The sequence below is a fragment of the Aethalodelphis obliquidens genome, unplaced genomic scaffold (genome assembly GCF_003676395.1).
Source record: "Aethalodelphis obliquidens isolate GAN/ISIS:26980383/991018 unplaced genomic scaffold, ASM367639v1 scaffold90, whole genome shotgun sequence".
NCBI classification, from domain to species: domain Eukaryota; kingdom Metazoa; phylum Chordata; class Mammalia; order Artiodactyla; family Delphinidae; genus Aethalodelphis; species Aethalodelphis obliquidens.
The window spans coordinates 1,808,090-1,827,341 of NW_020838034.1; the positions used below are offsets into that span (position 1 = coordinate 1,808,090).

The 19,252-nt window shown below is 40.0% G+C and overlaps 1 protein-coding gene across 4 annotated transcripts in view; it reads right to left on the reverse strand.

Moving 5' to 3' along the window:
- Positions 1–1,552: 1,552 nt before the first annotated feature.
- The window catches only part of ASH1L (ASH1 like histone lysine methyltransferase), a 213,130-nt gene continuing 195,430 nt past the window's right edge, over positions 1,553–19,252 (reverse strand). For 3 of the 4 annotated variants that reach the window (XM_027095164.1, XM_027095162.1, XM_027095163.1), the window contains 13 exons: positions 18,831–18,988; positions 15,813–15,965; positions 13,770–13,824; positions 13,555–13,687; positions 12,253–12,501; positions 10,974–11,060; positions 9,316–9,406; positions 8,695–8,833; positions 8,403–8,575; positions 7,169–7,335; positions 5,912–5,952; positions 4,639–4,940; positions 1,553–4,006 (listed from right to left, as the gene is read on the reverse strand). In XM_027095164.1, coding sequence (XP_026950965.1) covers positions 3,915–4,006; positions 4,639–4,940; positions 5,912–5,952; positions 7,169–7,335; positions 8,403–8,575; positions 8,695–8,833; positions 9,316–9,406; positions 10,974–11,060; positions 12,253–12,501; positions 13,555–13,687; positions 13,770–13,824; positions 15,813–15,965; positions 18,831–18,988 — 1,840 coding nt within the window. In that variant the 3' untranslated portion in view covers positions 1,553–3,914. Of the gene's footprint in view, positions 4,007–4,638; positions 4,941–5,911; positions 5,953–7,168; positions 7,336–8,402; positions 8,576–8,694; positions 8,834–9,315; positions 9,407–10,973; positions 11,061–12,252; positions 12,502–13,554; positions 13,688–13,769; positions 13,825–15,812; positions 15,966–18,830; positions 18,989–19,252 lie in introns of those variants that run through there. The other variant, XM_027095165.1, reaches the window with a different exon arrangement.

Here is a 19,252-nt window from a genome sequence, read left to right on the forward strand (position 1 = left end):
CATTCCTGGCCAATTTATGTTATTCATCTGCTCCTTGCTTTAATTTTGCTTTTTGTGTTTGGCAGCCCTCTCAGTTTTGGACCTTAGTTTGCGTTTCAGGTGTTTTCTAGGGTGATGTTTTTCAAACTGGATTCTGAGAGCCTCTGGGAATTCATAGTTATATTCTTAAGAGCGGGAGTACTCAAGTTTATGATGCGTCTTCAATTGCAAATTACTCCTGCAAAAAGAAGTTCTGTTTTTATAAAGTTTTAATTTATAAAAGAGTAGATATAAAAGATGACTTTGGGACCAATATTTCTTAAAGTGAGATCTACAGAGTAATCTTTGTGGGGGGGCATGATTCTAAAGTTTTAGAAATCCTTTACTGATATAGAGCTTTAATTTCCTGTGATTCAACCTGCCCTCTCCTTTTCCTGACTCCTATCCCTATGTGCCTGGTTTTATAGTGGGTAATCCTCAAAAGTGGGAGGAGTCATAGAACAATACTGTCAGAGCATCAGTGAGATATGGTGATATTGGCAGTTGGAGCCTAATGGTTCTCAGGTAACAGAACAGGGGACCTCCTTGCAGGACATCTTGAGATAGGACAAACATTGATATGAAATTAGTTTTGTACTATTATCATTACATATTATCTAGAATAGAACAGCTGTAAGTAGGTATTAAAGGGATATTAAAGGTTAAAAAAATTAAAGATTAAAAAAACTACTAATGTATTGTTTTTGCAGCCATGAATAGACTGTTGTGTGATAGTGGGACGAACCCCAAGTTCTTGTAGGAGTGGAGATTGAGCTCTTGCAGTCAACTGTCTTGATGCTTCCGAGCAACTATAGTCTAGCTGACTCAAACCCTAAATGTCTGACTCCTGTCTGGGGCAAGATTTTGTTAGGTCTTTCGGTTGTTGGCAGGAATGGATTTATCTTCCTTAGTAGGATCATGCTTTGGCTATTTCTGACACTTTCCTATTTGCAGATGAACATAAAGATTTTGGAGTTCTGGCTCCAACACTAGTTACTAGGTGATCTTTGGCAAGTTATACTTAACCTTCCAGAGCTTCAGTTTTTGCTTCTACAAAAATGGGTATAGTAACTACAGAGGGCTATTATGAGGATTAACTAGCTACAAGATCTTGGGTGAGTTACTTAACCTCTCTGTTGCTTCAGTTTCCTCATCTATAAAATTTGGTTTTGGTACCAACCAAAAAGGCTGTTGTGAAGACTAAATAAATGAATACGTGTAAATTGCTTACAGTGGAAATGGTCTAACACAGTGGCCTAGAAAATGTAGCATAAACTTATGATGTCTATGTGTTACAAGGGGTAGAGGTGTAGAAGATTATTATGTTGATTGGCTAGGCTGGTCCCAGACCAAAAAGATTGTAATATTGAGGAAATGGCTTTATCTGATAGTCAACAGCGGTTAGCGTGCCCACGTGGGGCCCAGGATGCTGATGATGTGGTTTTAAACAGATCTCTTTGGAAACACGATGGAGAAGATCCTGAAAGACAACTGGAGGATAGGAAAGAGGAAAAAAATAGCAAGCTCATCACTCTGTAGTTAGGAAAAGTTTTTTCCATTTAATACTAGACTTTCAAGGATTGAGATGCAAGCTTTTTATGCAATTACATCCAATGTTAAAATTGGTAATACATAATTTACAAAGATTAACATCAAAACAATCATCTATTTAGATATGCTTTTGTAAAAAGGAAATATATTAGCAGCATTTATATTTTCCGCAATCACACAGCCTACAGACATGCAGACTAACTCTGTATCTATTTGCAGTGATGTAGTGCTTTGCCCCGCATTTCAAACACCAAAACCCGCCTGGCAGCTAGGGGGTTCTTTTTATTCGTTATTATAAAACAACCGAAAAATAAAAAAAGGCATTAATTTCTACACCAGTAAGAAAAAACAAGTTTTTGCACTTACCTAACATTTGATTGTCTAAAAAACATTTCAGTTTTTAGTCTTTCAACAAAAGAAAGATAAAATGACAGAGCGTAGTGTCTTTTGCTTCTGTTCTCGCATTTTACAAAGTTTTTTTTTCTTTTTTCGTCTTTTTTAAAATTTTAGTGTTTAACACTATTAAAGGAAATATTGAATTTTAATCTCTTTCTTGTCATTTTCCTGCTTTGACTAAAAGGAGACCCCCAAAGTGCCCCTATTCCCACCTCCCTCCCACCCGGCTCCCTGCAATGAAAACCAAAAGAAACCACTCAAACGGGCTTGGACATGCGATTTTCCCAGCTCCACACGTGAGTATCTTATACCCAGGTCTCTTAGTAATGTACAGTGCTTCTCTACAGTAAGAAAATACTCCAAACTATTTTCTTAATTCTCTTTTTTCTTTAATAAAATATTTATTCTGCTTTTTCTCTGCTCAAGGGGATCTTTGGCATCCCCTGTCTCTTTTGTTTTTTTTGTTTTTTCCTCAAGATTGACACAGAAAGGAGAAAAAGAAAGATTCAATGGAATGGAAGGTGGTCAATGTTTCTACCTAAACAAGTCAGAGCGTCGTCATCATAAGAGGAAATGTACAATTAGGAGAGCATTGGTCCAATATTAGAAAAAAGTAATGGGAAAATGTTTAACTATTGTATTGCTTACTAATCACGCAGCAGATATATATATATATATATACATACATATATATATACACACACAACTTGGCACATTTAAAAACCATCTTTTCTCTTATAAGAACACCTAAAACGTATATGCATATGTCTGTCTGAAAAGACAACAAAGCAAAGCTTTTTAAATTTTATTTTTAAAGAGACAGTATTATCTGGTAACTTCTGGTCAAGAGAATGGGAAGGAAGGTGACACCCTGGATATCCCTCCTGAAGATGAAGTCATCAGGAAGGTGGAGGAAAGATGGAACTAGGGGTGGGGAGAATACACTGTCTCTTTAAGAGATGGACATTGAAAACTGTACAAGTAAAACAAGAAGTAGTGTTTTCAATTGATAATCTACACTCACAACAAATACTCTGATAGGTGAATACTGCTCAACAGTTTATGTAGTGACTTTTGTTGGGGGGTGGTTAGAGTTCATTTTTATGTAGGTTTTAAAATGATTTTTCTTTGAAATGAATCTCCATTCGCACAGCACAGCAGACACACAAGAACCATAGCGCATAAACAGCACGTGTGCTGGCGGGGGCCTGGGCTTCTCATTAGAAAAAAATATGTTCGGCAGGTTATGAAGGTTAAAACAAAAATAGTTACAATAAGTACTGTGCCCTTCTGACCCCATGGGGGCCTTCCCTATTCCATGATTCCATTTGGGGGAGTAGAGGTAGGGAGGGGGCAGCAGTTACAAGTGCTTTGAGTTGTCAACTCACATTTTACTTTGACCTGGTTGGGCAAAAGAGGAGAGAGAAACTCTTCCTAGTCAGGGATTTGGAACAAGGCCCAGCTACTGTTTCTGTTTTACGTCTCGGGTAGCTCTTGGAGCCTATAGAGAACAGACAGGGTAGGGGTGGGGATCCTGGCCCTATCCCTTTGGAGTTTGAGTTATACCTGGGTATAGGAAGCAGCTTCTTAGCAATGCCTACAGGATCAGAGGATGACACAGAAAAACCCAAGCTGTGGGGAGGGTCAAGTGCTGTAAAGTACCAAAAGATTCTGGTCATCCCCAATGTGCTCTGCCCTCCACCCTACATTATTAACCCTCAGGGTGAAGCAATGGAGAGGAAAACAAGTTAAACTGAACTGTTTAGACAGATCCCCTTCCTCTTCCTCTCCACTAGCTCCAAGGTTTACTAAGTACCTAATGTCAATGACATGGCCCCATTCCCCTTGCTGGACGGACCCTTCCCACCCCTGTCTACACTCAGAGAACAGGAGGCAGGACTGTTAGCTCCACTGGATCCCAGATGCTTGAGGTTCTCATTCTTTGAGGTTCACTTCCGAAAGCTGTTTTCTGGGATAAACAAAGTACGCCTTCGAAGTTTCCTGCCTGATCCTTCCTCCAGCAAGTAGGTCACATCGATGGCTGAAAACAGAACCAAGGAGGCTCATCAAATACTACCCTCCCAACTCCTTATTCCAGATTTGAGCTCTCAGGAGATCACAGGAATTCAATGGTTCCATTTCTGACCTATAAGCAATTTAGGCCTTCTCCAGCCCCAAATGAAATAAGCTGTTCTCCAGGGAGGAGATCCTCTCACCTCCCAGTTTCATTCCCAAGATATAACTAAACACGGGTCCATGAAAGAACTGTATCATTTTTTTGGCCATGCTGTGCAGCATGTGGGATTTTAGTTCCCCGACCAGGGATCGAACCCATGCCCCCTGCAGTGGAAGCGCTGAGCCCTAACCACTGGACTGCCAGGGAATTCCCAATAACTGTTCCTTTTTTTAAAAGTTTATTTATTTTGGCTGTGCCGGGTCTTAGTTGCGGCATCCACGTGGGATCTAGTTCCCTGACCAGGGACTGAACCGACGCCCCCTGTATTAGGAGCATGGAGGCTTACCCACTGGACCACCAGGGAAGTCCCAGAACTGTACCATTTTTAAAGAATATTTTCCAATCTAAGCAAGCAATTAGAAGTTGCTCTTTTTCATTCCCTCTCTGCTGATTTCCCATTTATCTTAAACCCTAGAGATGAGCCTGTTTCTCCTTACCATTTTTCCCAGGGATTTTTTCAAGGAGATTGAGCAAGATCTGGTTGAGTCGTTCCCGTTGACTATGCCGTCGTTCCTCAGGGGTACAAGCTACTTGGGGTTCTTGCCTACTTTCCTCTGTTTTTTTTTCACCCTCACTGACTTCAGCAGTGGCCCCCTCCCGTTCTGGCTCCTCCAGGCTGGGCATCTCATTGGCTGCTTGCTCCTGACTGGCCAGAACCTCTTCAATCAAGGGCAGAGCATCATCCTCTTGGCCCAGGTCTTTTAGGGGTGGCTTTGAGCGCTCAGACTTCCAGGATGATCTGCCAGAAAGATATGTGAATTTAGAGAGGAAGGCTAAGGAGGGCACTTGGGGATGGAAGGGGAATGACGGGAAAAGATCTCGAGATGGCTTGAGATCCTGCAGTCTAGCTGTTAGAGCCTTGGCTCAAGAGGTAAGAAACTTGGCTATGGTCTTCACTTTATTATTTTTTGAAAAAAACCACTACCTTTCTCTGAAATTTCATTTCTATTTACAAAATTCAATTTTTCTTCTTTCCTTCAGGAATCCACAAAATAGACCAGAGCTGGTAAAACGCATAGCTAGTTCTGATTGCTTCATGAGTACACAGAAGTATGGCATAACCTTGTGATACCAATAGTCCAACTAAAATGAGCATTTAAATCGAGTTTTTACTTTTCCTAAATTTCTTCTCACACCTATTATTTGGTATTTTCTTTTTCTAATATTGAAATATAGTTGATTTCCTATGGTAAGCTATTGATGTAGGTAAAGTGATTGTTATGCTACCATTCAACAGAAAAGGAAATTGAAGAAAAGCCTTCGGTACTTTCTCTAAGAATACACCTCTGTGTACAAAATAGCACAAATAAAAACTACGAGCCCAAACTGCTCAGTTAAAACCATGCACTTCTAGCTACTTCTGTTCCTTGACAGAAGTCCTAAGAGCTGATACACCTTGGGGTAATAGGGAAAGCTTGCAGAAACCTAAAAAAGATTTGTCCAAATCTGTCTGGAGTTCTGTTCCAAATCCTTCCCCTTCTCTATCTCTAATCTTACAAATCTCCTTCCCTGCCCCAACTAAGGCTCCATAACGAGACCACACCTGCTGAAGTCTAGTTCTTCTATATTACTGTTGGCACTATATTGGGCTACTGTGTCAGAGACTCCTCAATCTCAGGTGTGGGGCTGAGTGGGTAGGTGGTCATTCTCTTGCTCCATTCAAGTTATTGGTTAATCCCTTAGGCTCCTTACATCCCCCATGGGACTCACCGCCCTCCGTTCCTCTTGTAGTTGTCTGGGACATAATGAGGCTGCAGAGAAGAAATGGAAGTGGTAAGTGTACTGCTGAAGCTGGCAAAGCTGACACAGATGATCTGGGGCAAACTCAGGATAAGGGAGGTGGGGAGGTGGGGAGGTGGGGAGGTGGGGAGGTAAGGAGATAAAGAAAGAAAATAACTGGGCTATTGGGCTAAAACCTTTATTAAGTTGGGTGACTGTGTTAAGGTCAGAAGTTTAGTCCTAATAATCTGTAGGCCACAGTGGTTTTTAGCATTTTGTAAGCCTAGAATGATAGTAGAAGGGATAGGCTCAAAATTCTTTTTGTCCCATCCCAGCTTTTAAGAAGTTAAGGTTGGGGTTTCAAAGCTGATCAGTGAGCTGCTGACTAAGCAAGCAAAGTCAAAGAATTTTAGATGAGAGGCAGCGCTTGTTGGTGGGCAGAAAGAATATAAAATAAATATGATTTAGGGAAATCCAAAAATAATACTAGGAAAAATAGGAACATAAAGGTTTGCTTTCTGGTTAGTCTATTTCTAAGCATTCCAGGATGACAGCTCTGAATTCCGACAGGTCCACTGAAAAAAGACTCATGGATGAGGAATTTAGTCCAGGGTTTCATTATAGCAAATACATGGATAACCAAAACCTTTATGAAATGATGACAAATGGCACAATATAACTGAAGGAATATGTTCACAATTTGAAAGAAAAAATAACACATAGGAAAAGGGCTGAAAATGAAAATGTTAACAGTAGTTATTTTCTGTGTAGTAAGATAATAAACAATTTTTTCTTCTTAATGCTTCTGTACTTTTCAAATTTTATATAATGATAATGTCTTATATTTTAAATCCGGATATAAAAAAGAAAAAGCACTGAATTATTTTCACCAAAGGTTTCTCAATGTTACTGATATTCTTTTTGTTTCTCAATATTATGGGTGTGAAAAACATAACGAAAAACTATGCTATGGGGCTCAAGGGCAAAGACTGTAAACAGGTGAGAGAGAAAAAAGAGGGAAACCTAACTGAAGTATAACAACAATTCCCTGAGGCACAGCCCATGCCAGGAAATGCAGAATAAATGCATTTTTGCTGCTCAAACATACCAAATAGAGAGGGAGTTTTCCAGTTTGGGATGGAAACAGGATGAAGAAGCAGAGAGCCACTTGAAAATGCTCACTCTGTGAATTCCATGCATGAACTAGATTGTCCTGACACGTACAGTGAAGAGAGCAAGGGGACTTACTGAAAAATCTCTTTTAGGAGTGAGCTTCTTGGGGAAGTGATCAAAGGCATAGGGTTTGGTGCAGACGGGATAGCGGTTCCGGTGGATCTTGTAAAACAGGTGTGCTGACTTGTCAAGCCGATAATCACAGATGTACACATCTTGCTCCTTCACTCCTTTGGGTCTCCCTATGAGTCCAAACACTGTTAAAGAACCCTCCCTACTTCCCCTTCCTACTTCCCCTTCCCTCACCCTGAGCTGCCCCTCACATACCATTGGGAGAGCAGTGAGACCCCTAAGAGGGAAACATGGTAGCTGTTTTGAGAGGGGGAACAACTAAGCATTTGGTGATTTCAGAAGAAAGGAGACATTAGTGTCAAAAAAAGGGGAAAGGGAATCTAAGAGTTGAAGGGCATTCTATAGGATGGAAAGAAACCAGAAATGTAGACTGAGTGCTGCAGGAATTTTTGAGAGAACATTTACAAGGAAAAACAGAGCACATTTTGGGGAAGTTATCAGAAAAGAATAACTGTATAAATGAGGGAAGCACATTTGGTAATGAACACTTTATAAAGTGCGGGACTGAGGAGTCATCATGGGGCTTCAAGCAGTTAGTTTTTGCATGGAATATATATTCTCCTGGACTATTTTGCTGTGATACTAAGAGAAAGAGCTAGGCAACTGAACTTACTTATAATGATATCTAACATATACTGAGTTTTACTGTGAGCCGTAAACTGCGCTTAGTGCTTTTATAGATTATTTCATTTAATCCTTACAAAACTCTCTAAAATAGATACTAATCCCTATTTTCAGTAGGATAAGTAACTTTCCCAAGGGCACACGGGTAAAAAGTGGTAGAGCTGGAATTTGAAATTAGATTGTCTGATTCCATTGTTAACCACAAACCTTATGAAACTATTGTGTTTTTTTTGTTTGTTTGTTTAATGTAGAGTTGATGATGGCCGTAAGGATTTTGGAATGGGGGCGTGAAGTAACTTATCTTCCCACAAGTACTAATAGAGTGCTAATTACATACTATGAAAAAAAATGAATTAACAAAAAGAGAATTAACATTTATTAAGTAACAAGCACTAGGTAAAAGAAAGAAAGAATATTATATAGCTCTCTGAAGCGTCATAGCTAACCTTGGATAACCTTTTATCAGAGAGAGACTACACGAACAGAGTGGGCAATTGTAGATCAATGAATAGCAGATAAGAGGTCATTTTTTTAAGTAGTCCACATCACTTACCTTTACAATATGTATACAGATCCAATACACAGCAGGTCCCCACTACAGCCTCCAAGGGAATGATCTCATAAAGTGGCACCCGAAATAGTTCATTGTGATAGAACCGACGGGATGGAGAGTGGTGGGTTTCATGGGGACGAAAATAATGGTGACCAAAGGCAAACCGTTCCTCTCTAAAAAAAGAAAAAAAGAAATGGGAGAGGTTTAGTTAAGTAGCATGATCCTAGTGAATATTCAGCTCTGTGCTGGTAGGGTACAGCTGAAAGCATAGAGATAGGACCTCAAAACATACTTTTCATTCTTCCAAAGCTTCTCAATGCGGAATATGTCAAGTTTATCTCGGTTAATGTGAGACAATAGTCGATAGGATTGACGGACTGGGTGGCCATCAGGGGTGCGCCGACTATCCCTCATCAGATATACACAGTCACCTAGGAAGGCACAGGAGAAGGTTAAGACACAGAGGCACAGAACATAGGAGAAGGTTAAAATGATTCCTGCATAAATTCTGTTAGGTATCCCTTAGTCTGACCCAAGGTCTACACAGAAAGAACTTTAAAATCTAAAACAATAAAATCTTAAACAATAAATACATAACTACACCAGCAGTCTAATGGTGATGACAATCAATTCTAGACTATGAGAATGACATGAGGGAAGTCCTCCACCTCTTGTAATCCTATATGTCTTTCCCAGTCTTAAAATTAGCTTTATAACACCCTGGTCTCTCCAATTTAGTTTTATTGGGTGGAGGTAAATGTATGTAAGTCTAAGGACTTGAAGATATAAAAAAGGTATACTCTATTGCTGCCAAACGTCATATGGTGACAATCACTATTATGCAGACAGCAGATACCCCCTACTGTTCAGAATGGTCAGCTTTGGCAAGGAAGGTCAGCTTCTGTGTACACACCTTGGCGAAGCAGCAAGTCATCTCGGAGCAAACAGATGAAGTAGACACAGCCAGGCTGGGCATAGTGGGGCCGAGGGATCATGGGTACCTCCTGGTAAGAGCAGAAAGCCGATGGATAAGGGCTGGGACTATTGTATCCAGCCTCTCTATTCAAGAGAAAAAGAACTAAAACCGAGAATTCCCAACCAATTAAGACTTACTGTTTAGTCATTTCAATACAGCACAGATATTAAAAAAAGATGACAGCAACTAGAGTTGTTAAACTTGAAAAAGTGAATGTAGAGGACAAACCTGACAGGCTAAGTATCCCAAACTGTACTCTATGAAGCACTAATTGTGTGGTTGCTTTGTGCCATCTAAAGGGCATCTGAAAATGTGTGAAGGGGGACTTAGTCACAGTGACTGGAGGAGGCTACTAGCATTTAGTGCCCAAGGGCTAAGAAAGCAAACATTCTGCAATGTATCCCTCACAACACTGAAGAACTGTCCACTCAAAATGACAACAGCACCACTGTTAAGAAATACTGCTTGGGCTTCCCTGGTGGCGCAGTGGTTGAGAATCTGCCTGCTAATGCAGGGGACATGGGACATGGGTTTGAGCCCTGGTCTGGGAGGATCCCACATGCCACGGAGCAATTAGGCCCGTGAGCCACAACTACTGAGCCTGCGCATCTGGAGCCTGTGCTCTGCAACAAGAGAGGCCGCGATAGTGAGAGGCCTGCGCACTGCGATGAAGACTGGCCCCCACTTGCCACAACTAGACAAAGCCCTCGCACAGAAACGAAGACCCAACACAGCAAAAATAAATAAATAAGTTAATAAACTCTTACCCCCAACATCTTCTTAAAAAAAAAAAGAATCTGCCTGCCAATGCAGGGGACACAGGTTCGAGCCTTGGTTCGGGAAGATCCCACATGCTGCGAAGCAACTAAGCCCGTGTGTCATAACTACTGAGCCTGCACTGTAGAACCTGCGAGCCCAACTACTGAAGCCTGTGCGCCTACAGCCCATGCTCCACAACAAGAGAAGCCACTGCAATGAGAAGCCCGTGCAACGCAAGGAATAGAAGCTCCCGCTCGCCGCAACTAGAGAAAGCCTGCGCGCAGCAACGAAGACCCAACGCAGCCAAAAATAAATAAATAATTAGGGAAAAAAAAAGAAATACTGCCTAAATACCTCCTTTTATAGAAGATCACACATATAAATATGGCAGAGCCAAGACAAAAACCCATTTAATAACTTGAGCAAGATACCCGACCTACCAGCTCTCCTAAAAAATGGGCCTAAGACTAACCTTTGTTGACTTCGAGTCCAGTGCTCTTTTCACTTAAACACTGCTTAACATAGGTGATATTTAGAGTACACAAGTTCTAAACTTTATAAGTTACTTCTGTCATGGATAGTAGTGTTTATAAAAACCATGGTTTTATATAGTACCATTCCTTCTGTAGATTTCTAAGTATTCTCCCATTGGTCTCAATCAAAAGGGAAAGGGAAGGGCAGAATTATTACCCTCAATGTAAAGTGGAAGAAACTGAGGCCTAGAGAGGCTGAATAACTTATCAAAGGAAATTCAGTGCATTAGGAGCAGGGCAGATAAAATACCATGTGCCACATCTCCTACTTTTAGATTAGAGTGTTATCAGAGGGCAACTTACTCTGTCCACAGGCCTCGGGTCACACTGCTCACAAAGGTAGTGCTCCACATCTGAGTTCACTCCCATGCAGTCACAGTGCTGCCACACCTGTAGAAAAAAAAAGCGTGTGTGTATGTAGGGGGTCAGATTTACTGAGAGAAGTCCTGGGGGCTAAGAATAAAAAAATGTGCGGGAGTTCCCTGGCGGTCCAGTGGTTAGGATTCGGCGCTTTCACTGCCGGGGCCTGGGTTCAATCCCTGGTCAGGGAACTAAGATTCCGCAAGCTGTGGCAAAAAAAAAAAAAAAAAAAAAAAAGGCGGTAGGACAGGGTAAAGTAAAACAGGAACTAAGGATGTTAAGGAAGTAAGTGAGAAATTAGAGATAATGGTAAAGTAGGGGGAAAAAAGAATGAGGACTAATCTGAACATAAGTATACAGATTGGTTCATAATACACAGATCTGGGCAAACAAAATAAGGAGATGGATAGGGAACAGGAGGATGAATGAATACAGTACCAAGCTATTACTTACAAAGTAATATGTTATCAACAATATAGCCACTGTGAAAGGATTTATAGTTATGTTTTGACTTATCCTTATCTAATTATATCCTCCCAACAATCCTATGTGTTACTCTTAACTCCACTTTCCATAAGGTAATGAGTGCAGATGAATCAAATGGGGATACTAGGGCTAAAATCCAGGCCTTGACTCCTTCATCAGCAGCTCCATATATTGCATTCCATCCGTATTAATGCTATATAGAGTGTAGTACCTCTAATGTTTTTCAGGGAAAGCACTATCCTAAATATTATCATTCTTCTTCTTTTTTTCTGGTACGCGGGCCTCTCACTGTTGTGGCCTCTCCCGTTGCGGAGCACAGGCTCCAGACGTGCAGGCTCAGCGGCCATGGCTCACGGGCCCAGCCGCTCCGAGGCATGTGGGATCTTCCCAGTCTGGGGCACGAACCCGTGTCCCCTGCATCGGCAGGCGGCCTCTCAACCACTGCACCACCAGGGAAGCCCCTATCATTCTTCTTGATCCAGATTACATTAGGAATGTGCAGTGGAAAATGGGCAGAAAGAACAGGAGGTAGAAAAAAGAAGGATAAAATGAAAGGGGGAGATATCAAAAAGGAGAAGGACAATACGGTGAACAGTAAGGGATAACAGAAACCAAGGCAAAGTTAAAGTTTATAAAAAGCCCATCAAGCCACGCCAAAAGAGGCAGGGGCTGCTGCTTTGAATGTAGTCACGATGCTCATCAGGACTAGGCTTCTGCTTCACCTCCTGACCCTCACCATGCACTTGTCACACTGGATCATGAGGCCTTCGTCCTTGTAGAGGCCACAGATACAGCGGATAACATCATCATCCTTCTCATGACCGTTCTCCTTCTCAGAGACTGAGGTCTCACTGCTGTCTGCCTCACTTGCTGTCTCTCCCACAATCTCATCAATCTGGGCTGATGCCTCGTGCCGGGCATTGTAATAGGCCTTTCTTAGGCGGCAAACATCTCTTCCAACCGGCGATTTACGTCCATAATACTTCTGAAGAAAGCAGAAGAAAGAAATCATGTTTGTCTTCTCAATGTGGCTTAAAAATATACCTGAACAGGTAGCAGGATTTTCTTTACCCTCCCATTTGGTTAACATATTTTTAATACCAACAAATATAGGTCCCAGACAGTTGAAAACAACTTAAACTGAACTAAAATGAGTTAAAATTAGAATCTGCATGGTATTTTTTCCATTTGCTCTGTTGCTCTGTTATTCGACTCCTATCATAGACCTTATTATCCATTAGGATCAAAAACACAGTGGTCATGGAACATGATTAAGTACTGCAAGCATTAACGTGGAGAATCTCTCCATTTACCTTTGTCTTATAGATACTACGGACAAAGCTACAAGTTTAAATACATTTGAAAGCTGGGTTTCAGGAGAAAGCATGTTAAAATTCAAAATTGCTATAATTTTTCTTGCACTTGTCTGTTTTTCTCTCATTTCTTGTCTTCAGTCTTAATTCCTCCTTCATCTAGTAGTCTCTTGTCCTTCAAACACCTCTCTAAGGTATTTCAAAATCACTGAATGATATCTTCTCTTCTATACATCATACCCATCCTCTCCTTTAAATCAGTTCAAGACCACCTTCTCTCCAATGAGCTTCACCTATTCTGCAACCTATTAGTGTAATACCCCTCAATTCCATCCTTAAGATATATTTATTTGCCTATCCATATTTCTGTGTATTTCACATATACTTATTGTCTCTAGTAAAGAGACTACAGATATGACTTAAATGTAGTAAAATGTCTGTATTACATAAACATAAAATTTCAGCACTAAATTAGGTTTTTACAGAAATTGTTTTGGGAGTATGATTTAACCTTCAATTCTTGTCATATCACTGCCTTCATTTATTATATTTCCAATATTTAGTAAACTATAACCGTTATCCTAAGGGTACTTGATAAAAATTGTTGTCTTTCTTAATCAGAAATATGTAGGTTGCTAGGAGAAGAGTGTAAGAATCTTAAACTTCTAGAATAGATCTCTTCAGAACAAACTTCTTAATCTGTGTTTGAAGTCAGTGAAAAGTACCTCAGCATTCCGAAACACCTTGAGCATGTCAGCATCAAAAGCCTCCACTGTTTTATAATAACCAATGAGGATCTGCTTCTCTATGGTGGAAAGATCTAGGGGATCAGAGATCTTCTCATAATAATCAGCATTCCTGGAACATAAAGCCAGGGTGTCAATCTGGTACACTTAGGACTTTTCTAAAACTCAAATGATTCCCACATATGTAAACTTACTTTTTCTTTGGGGGTAGGTTCAAAAGTGGTGCTGCCAGTGACTGTCGGGAAGAATCTGCAAGAGAATGCAAGGTTTAGTAGAAGGTCTGACTATAAGAAACAAGGGAGGCAAGTATTAACTCCTAACTCAAAAAGTAGAATCACTAAAATTTAAAGTTAGGAAAAAAAAATCTAAGTTTTCTTTTTGAGGCCAGTGAAAAATGCAAGGACTTTTCAGAAATGTGGGCAAAGGCAGAGATCAGAAGATGCTTTCAGGATTACCTGGAATATGAAAGATACAGTGTATATACTTGAAATATAAAATAAAACAGTGTTAGTTGGGTAATGAAAACTTTCTAAGAAGAATGAGAGATGGGAACTTACTGAAGTAGCTAGGGTGCTTAGGGCAAATTCCTACTCAACAAAATTTATTACATCAAAGATCATCTCATCCAAAAAATGTTTTCTAGTTCTCATTAATTGCCCATAGTTAATATTACTCTGTTGGTTTGGATTCAATTAAATTCAAGATAATGAATAATTCAGTACTCTAAATATTTTCTGGAATCCATCTTCTTGTAACAGTTGCTCTGTATTATGAAAATAGAATTCATGGGGTGGGGCTGCTTCTCATTTGCTATCTTACTTTATAACAACTCACTACACAGAGAGAAAAAAGCCTATTGTTTCATGCCCAGAATGCAGTGACATATAGATACATCTACTGCAGTTTCACAGTAGATCCGATGGGGCTGGTTGAGAATACAGAGTGTGATCTTTAGGGAATGTAAAGGGAGTAGGTGCCACAAAACTTTACATATTAGGACAGGCTGGTCTCCCCTTTCTTCTTTCCATGCTTAGGTTAACAAAATGGCAAAAAACCACTAAAACATGATGATAAATAGTAGAGAAAGAAAACCAAATTCCTCAGAATTTAGGGAAAGGAAGGAAGCAAAAGCTGATGGCTGATTATAACAACAACAAAAAAGACTCACAGATATGGAGAACAAATTAGTGGTTACCAGTAGGGAGAGGGAACTGGGGAGGGGCAAGATAGGGGTGGCAGATTAAGAGGTATAAACTATTATGTATAAAATAAGCAACAAGGATATACTACTGTACAACACAAGGATATAGTCAATATTCTGTAATAACTATAAAAATTGTGATGACAAAAATTTATAACTTAAAAATTGCGATGACAAAAATTTATAACTTAAAAATTGCGAATCACTATACTGTATACCTGTAAAATATAATATTGCAAATTAACTATACCTCAATTATAAAAAAAATAAAATAGACAAAAAAGCTGATGGCAAAAGCTGCAATTCTTTGTTAAAATCTCTCATTTTAAATATCTACAAATTTCCTGGTCACAAAAACTCACGTACATTACCAAACTACCTATCTAAAATTAAAAATTCTCTCCTTCTCCACCCTCACCCCCAATACAAATCCAAGAGATGTGTCTTAGAAGAGGAAAGGAGTGGGGTAAATATGTTTGCATGAAAATGCTTTGAAAGTAATTTTTTTGCAACTTCATATCCTTTTCCTTAATGTAGAAGTTAGGGCCTGTGAACCTTCCAAAACATATGCAAAATTATGTACGTAATATTTTTCTGGGGTAAGAGTCCACAACTTTATTCTCAAAGATATCTGTCAATCAAAAAAGGTTAAGAACCACTGATGTCATACATTCATAATACTTTTTCCTTAAATTGCTAATTCATTGCCTCATTCAGGAAAATTATATCCAAGACAAAGATCTACTTCTTTCTATCCTACACCTAAAAAATGTGATTTCTAAATATAGTACTTAACTATGATAAAATTCCAATAAATACAAAAGATTAACCTAAAGATCCAGGGATTTAGAGACAACAATCCCTGAAGACTGTAATCAGTCCTATAATTCTATACTCTGACAAAGGAAGAACTAAGTAAACCACCTAAATTCCTAGCCCTAAACTGTCATGCGTTCTTGGTCTTGGATATCTCAGGTGAGGTAAGTGATATAATTTTTTAAAAAGCTAAGAAGGAATTTGGGGTAAATATGGTCACCTTTATAAGAGATTATGCCATCACAGATCTCTTTGAAGATCTGGGCTAGGCGGGCTGCCCGAGCTACTTCAATGTTTTCTTCTGCTGCTGCCAACCGCCTTGTTCGAACAGATCGAGCAGTCTGCAGGGCGGAGAACTGGGTCATGAAGACGTCTGGAAGGATAAAGTGAAAATTAGTTTCAGGAAAAGAGCTCTTTCTCTTCTGTGATGGATTCCTGTGATTTTCACAATTTTCCTTGAAGTGACTAAGTAGATTAGTGGTTATGGAGTTGTTTCTCTCCTCCTTAAAGAAAAATCAGAAAACACTGCAGTTTACCAAAGACAAATCCTGCAATTTAAAGGGACTTACTAATGGCCAAATGGTATAGAGTAGTTGCAAGTCTGGGTTTCAAAATGAGTCTGTCTGTTTTTGAATTCTGGTCTCACTGCTTACTAGCTGTCTGATTTTGGGAAAGTTACTTAAACTTTGTGTCTCAGCTTCTCAACGGTAAAATGGGAAGAGTGGTAGTACAGGCATACCTTGGAGATATTGCAGGTTTGGTTCCAGAACACTGCAATACTGCGAATATTGCAAGAAAGGGAGTCACACGGAGCTCTTGGTTTCCCAGCACATGTGAAAGATATATTTACACTATACTGTAGTCTACTAAGTGTGCAATAACATATGTCTAAAAAAACAATGTACATACCTTAATTAAAAAATACTTTATTGCCAAAAAGTGCTAACCGTCATCTGAGTCTTCAGCGAGTTGTAATCTTTTTGCTGATAGAGGGCCTTGCCTCGACGTTGATGGCTGCTGACTGATCAGGGTGGTGGTTGCTGAAGGCTGGGGTGGGCTGAGGCAGTTTCTCAAGACAAGGCAGCAGTGCAGTTTGCTGCATCTTTGACTCTTCCTTTCATGAATGATTTCTCTGCAGCATGCAGTACTCTTTTTCTCTCATGCAATGCTCTTTGACAGCATTTTACCCACAGAACTTCTTTCAAAATTGGAGTCAATCCTCTCAAACTCTGTCACTGCCTTAGCAACTAAGTTTATGTAATATTCTAAATCTTTTGTTGCCATTTCAACAAAATCTTCACAGTGTCTTCACCAGGAGTAGATTCCATCTCAAGAAGCCACTTTCTTTGCTCATCCATACGAAGCAACTCCTCATCCGTGAAAATTTTACCACGAGAGTGCAGGAGTTCAGTCTCACCTTCAGGCTCCCATTTCTAGTTCTCTTGCTATTTCCACCACATCTGCAGTTACTTCCTACACTGAAGTCTTGAACCCCTCAAAGTCACCCATGAGGGCTGGAAACGACTTCCAAACTCCTGTTAATGTTGATATTTTGACCTCCTCCCGTGAACCACAAATGTTCTTAATGGCATCTAGAATCTTTTCCAGAAGGTTTTCAATTTCCTTTGCCCAGATCCATCAGAGGAATCATTATCTGTGGCAGCTGTAGCCTTATGAAATGTATTTCTTAAATAATAAGACTTGAATGTGGAAATTACTCCTTGATCCATGGGCTGCAGAGTGGATGTTATGCTAGCAGGCATGAAAACAACATTAATCTCGTTGTACATCTCCATCAGAGCTCTTGGATGACCAGGTGCATTGTCAATGAACAGTAATGTTTTGAAAGGAATCTTTTTTCCTGAGCAGTAGGTCTCAACAGTGGGCTTTGTCAACAGATGTGCTGTCGTCCAGGCTTTGTTGTTCCATTTGAAAGAGCAGAGGCAGAGTAGATTTAGCATAATTCGAAAGGACCCTAGGATTTTTGGAATGGTAAATGAGCACTGGCTTCAACTTAAAGTCACTGGCTGCATTAGCCTCTAACAAGAGAGAGTCAGCCTGTCCTTTGAACCTTTGAGCCAGGCACTGACTCTCTCTACATATGAAGTCCTAGATAGCATCTACATTGAAAATCTGTTGTTTAGTGTAGCCACCTTCATTAATGATCTTAGCTAGATCTTCTGGATAACTTGCTGTAGCTTGTACATCAGCACTCGCTGCTTCGCCTTGTACTTCGATGTTAAACCTCATGAAGCAACCTCTGCTAGCTTCAAATTTTTCTTCTGCAACTTCTTCACATCTCTCAGCCTTCATAGAACTGAAGAGAGTTAGGGCCTTGCTCTGGATTAGACTTTGGCTTATGGGAATGTTGTGGCTGGTTTGACCTTCTATCCAGACCACTCAGACTTTCTCCATGTCAGCAATAGGGCTGTTTTACTTTCTTATCATTTGTGTGTTCACTGGAGTAGCACTCTTAATTTCCTTCAAGAACTTTTCCTTTTCATTCTCAGCTTGGCTAACTGTTTGGTGCAAGAGGTCTAGCTTTCGGCCTGTCTTGGCTTAAGGTGTTGCCTTCCTCACTAAGCTTAATCATTTCTAGCTTTTGATTTAAAGTGAGAGATGTGCGACTCTTCCTTTCACTTCAACTCTTAGAGGCCACTGTAGGGTTATTAGTTGGCCTAATTTCAATATTGCTGTGTCTCAAGGGATAGGGTGGCCTGAGGAAAGGGAGAGAGATGGGGTGTTGGGTGGGGGGGTGGGAGACGGGGGGGGGGCAGGAAATGGCTGGCTGGTAGAGCAGTCAGAGCACACACATTTATTAAGTTCACCGCCTTATATGGGCATGGTTTGAGGCTCCCCAAAACAATTACAAGAGTAACATCAACGATCACTGATCACAGATCACCATAACAAATATAATAATAAAGAAAAAAAGTAGAAGCCGGGAATTCCCTGGTGGAACACAGAGGACCCACTACCTATCTCATGTCTAGTAACTTTCAGGGTGTAGGTGATGTTTGGGAGGCTGGTGGAAGGGGGCTTCTTCCTGTTCCTTAGAGTCAAGGAAGTTGAAGAGCTGGGATGGATAGGTTATTGCTGACTGATACTTGTATGTTTGGATCTTAACTTTTTTGGTCCAGACTAAACAGAATCTTTGAATAGACCATTTGAAAATAAGTAAAATAATCACTTTTGAGGCAACCTTATGGAATTAACAAGAATGCTTCTCAGTCCTTACCAGACTTAATGTTCCCGTCATCTCGGCAGATGCCATTCCAACGGGTATATAATGATGCTGAATGAATATTATCACTGGTGTGCTTTACTTCCTCCTGTTTCTGCCGAATCTTCTCCCAGTTTCGGACCAAGAACACATGATGCTTTAATACGAAGTTTCTGTAAGGAAGGAGCTCCTTTATTTATCAATTCAATAAACATTTATTAATGTTTACTCTATGTAAGCCACTGTTATGACGACATAAATGAACACTTATCAGTGAAATCAGCTATTATAAAGAGAATTACATATGGAGAAACATTATTCAGTTTTGAATCTTGATTTATTTCACATAACACAAAACATTTCTCTGTAATATTTATAAATATCTGACAAATACCACCTAAAAGCTGCAATAATTTTGGCAACTAAAGCGGGGTGAC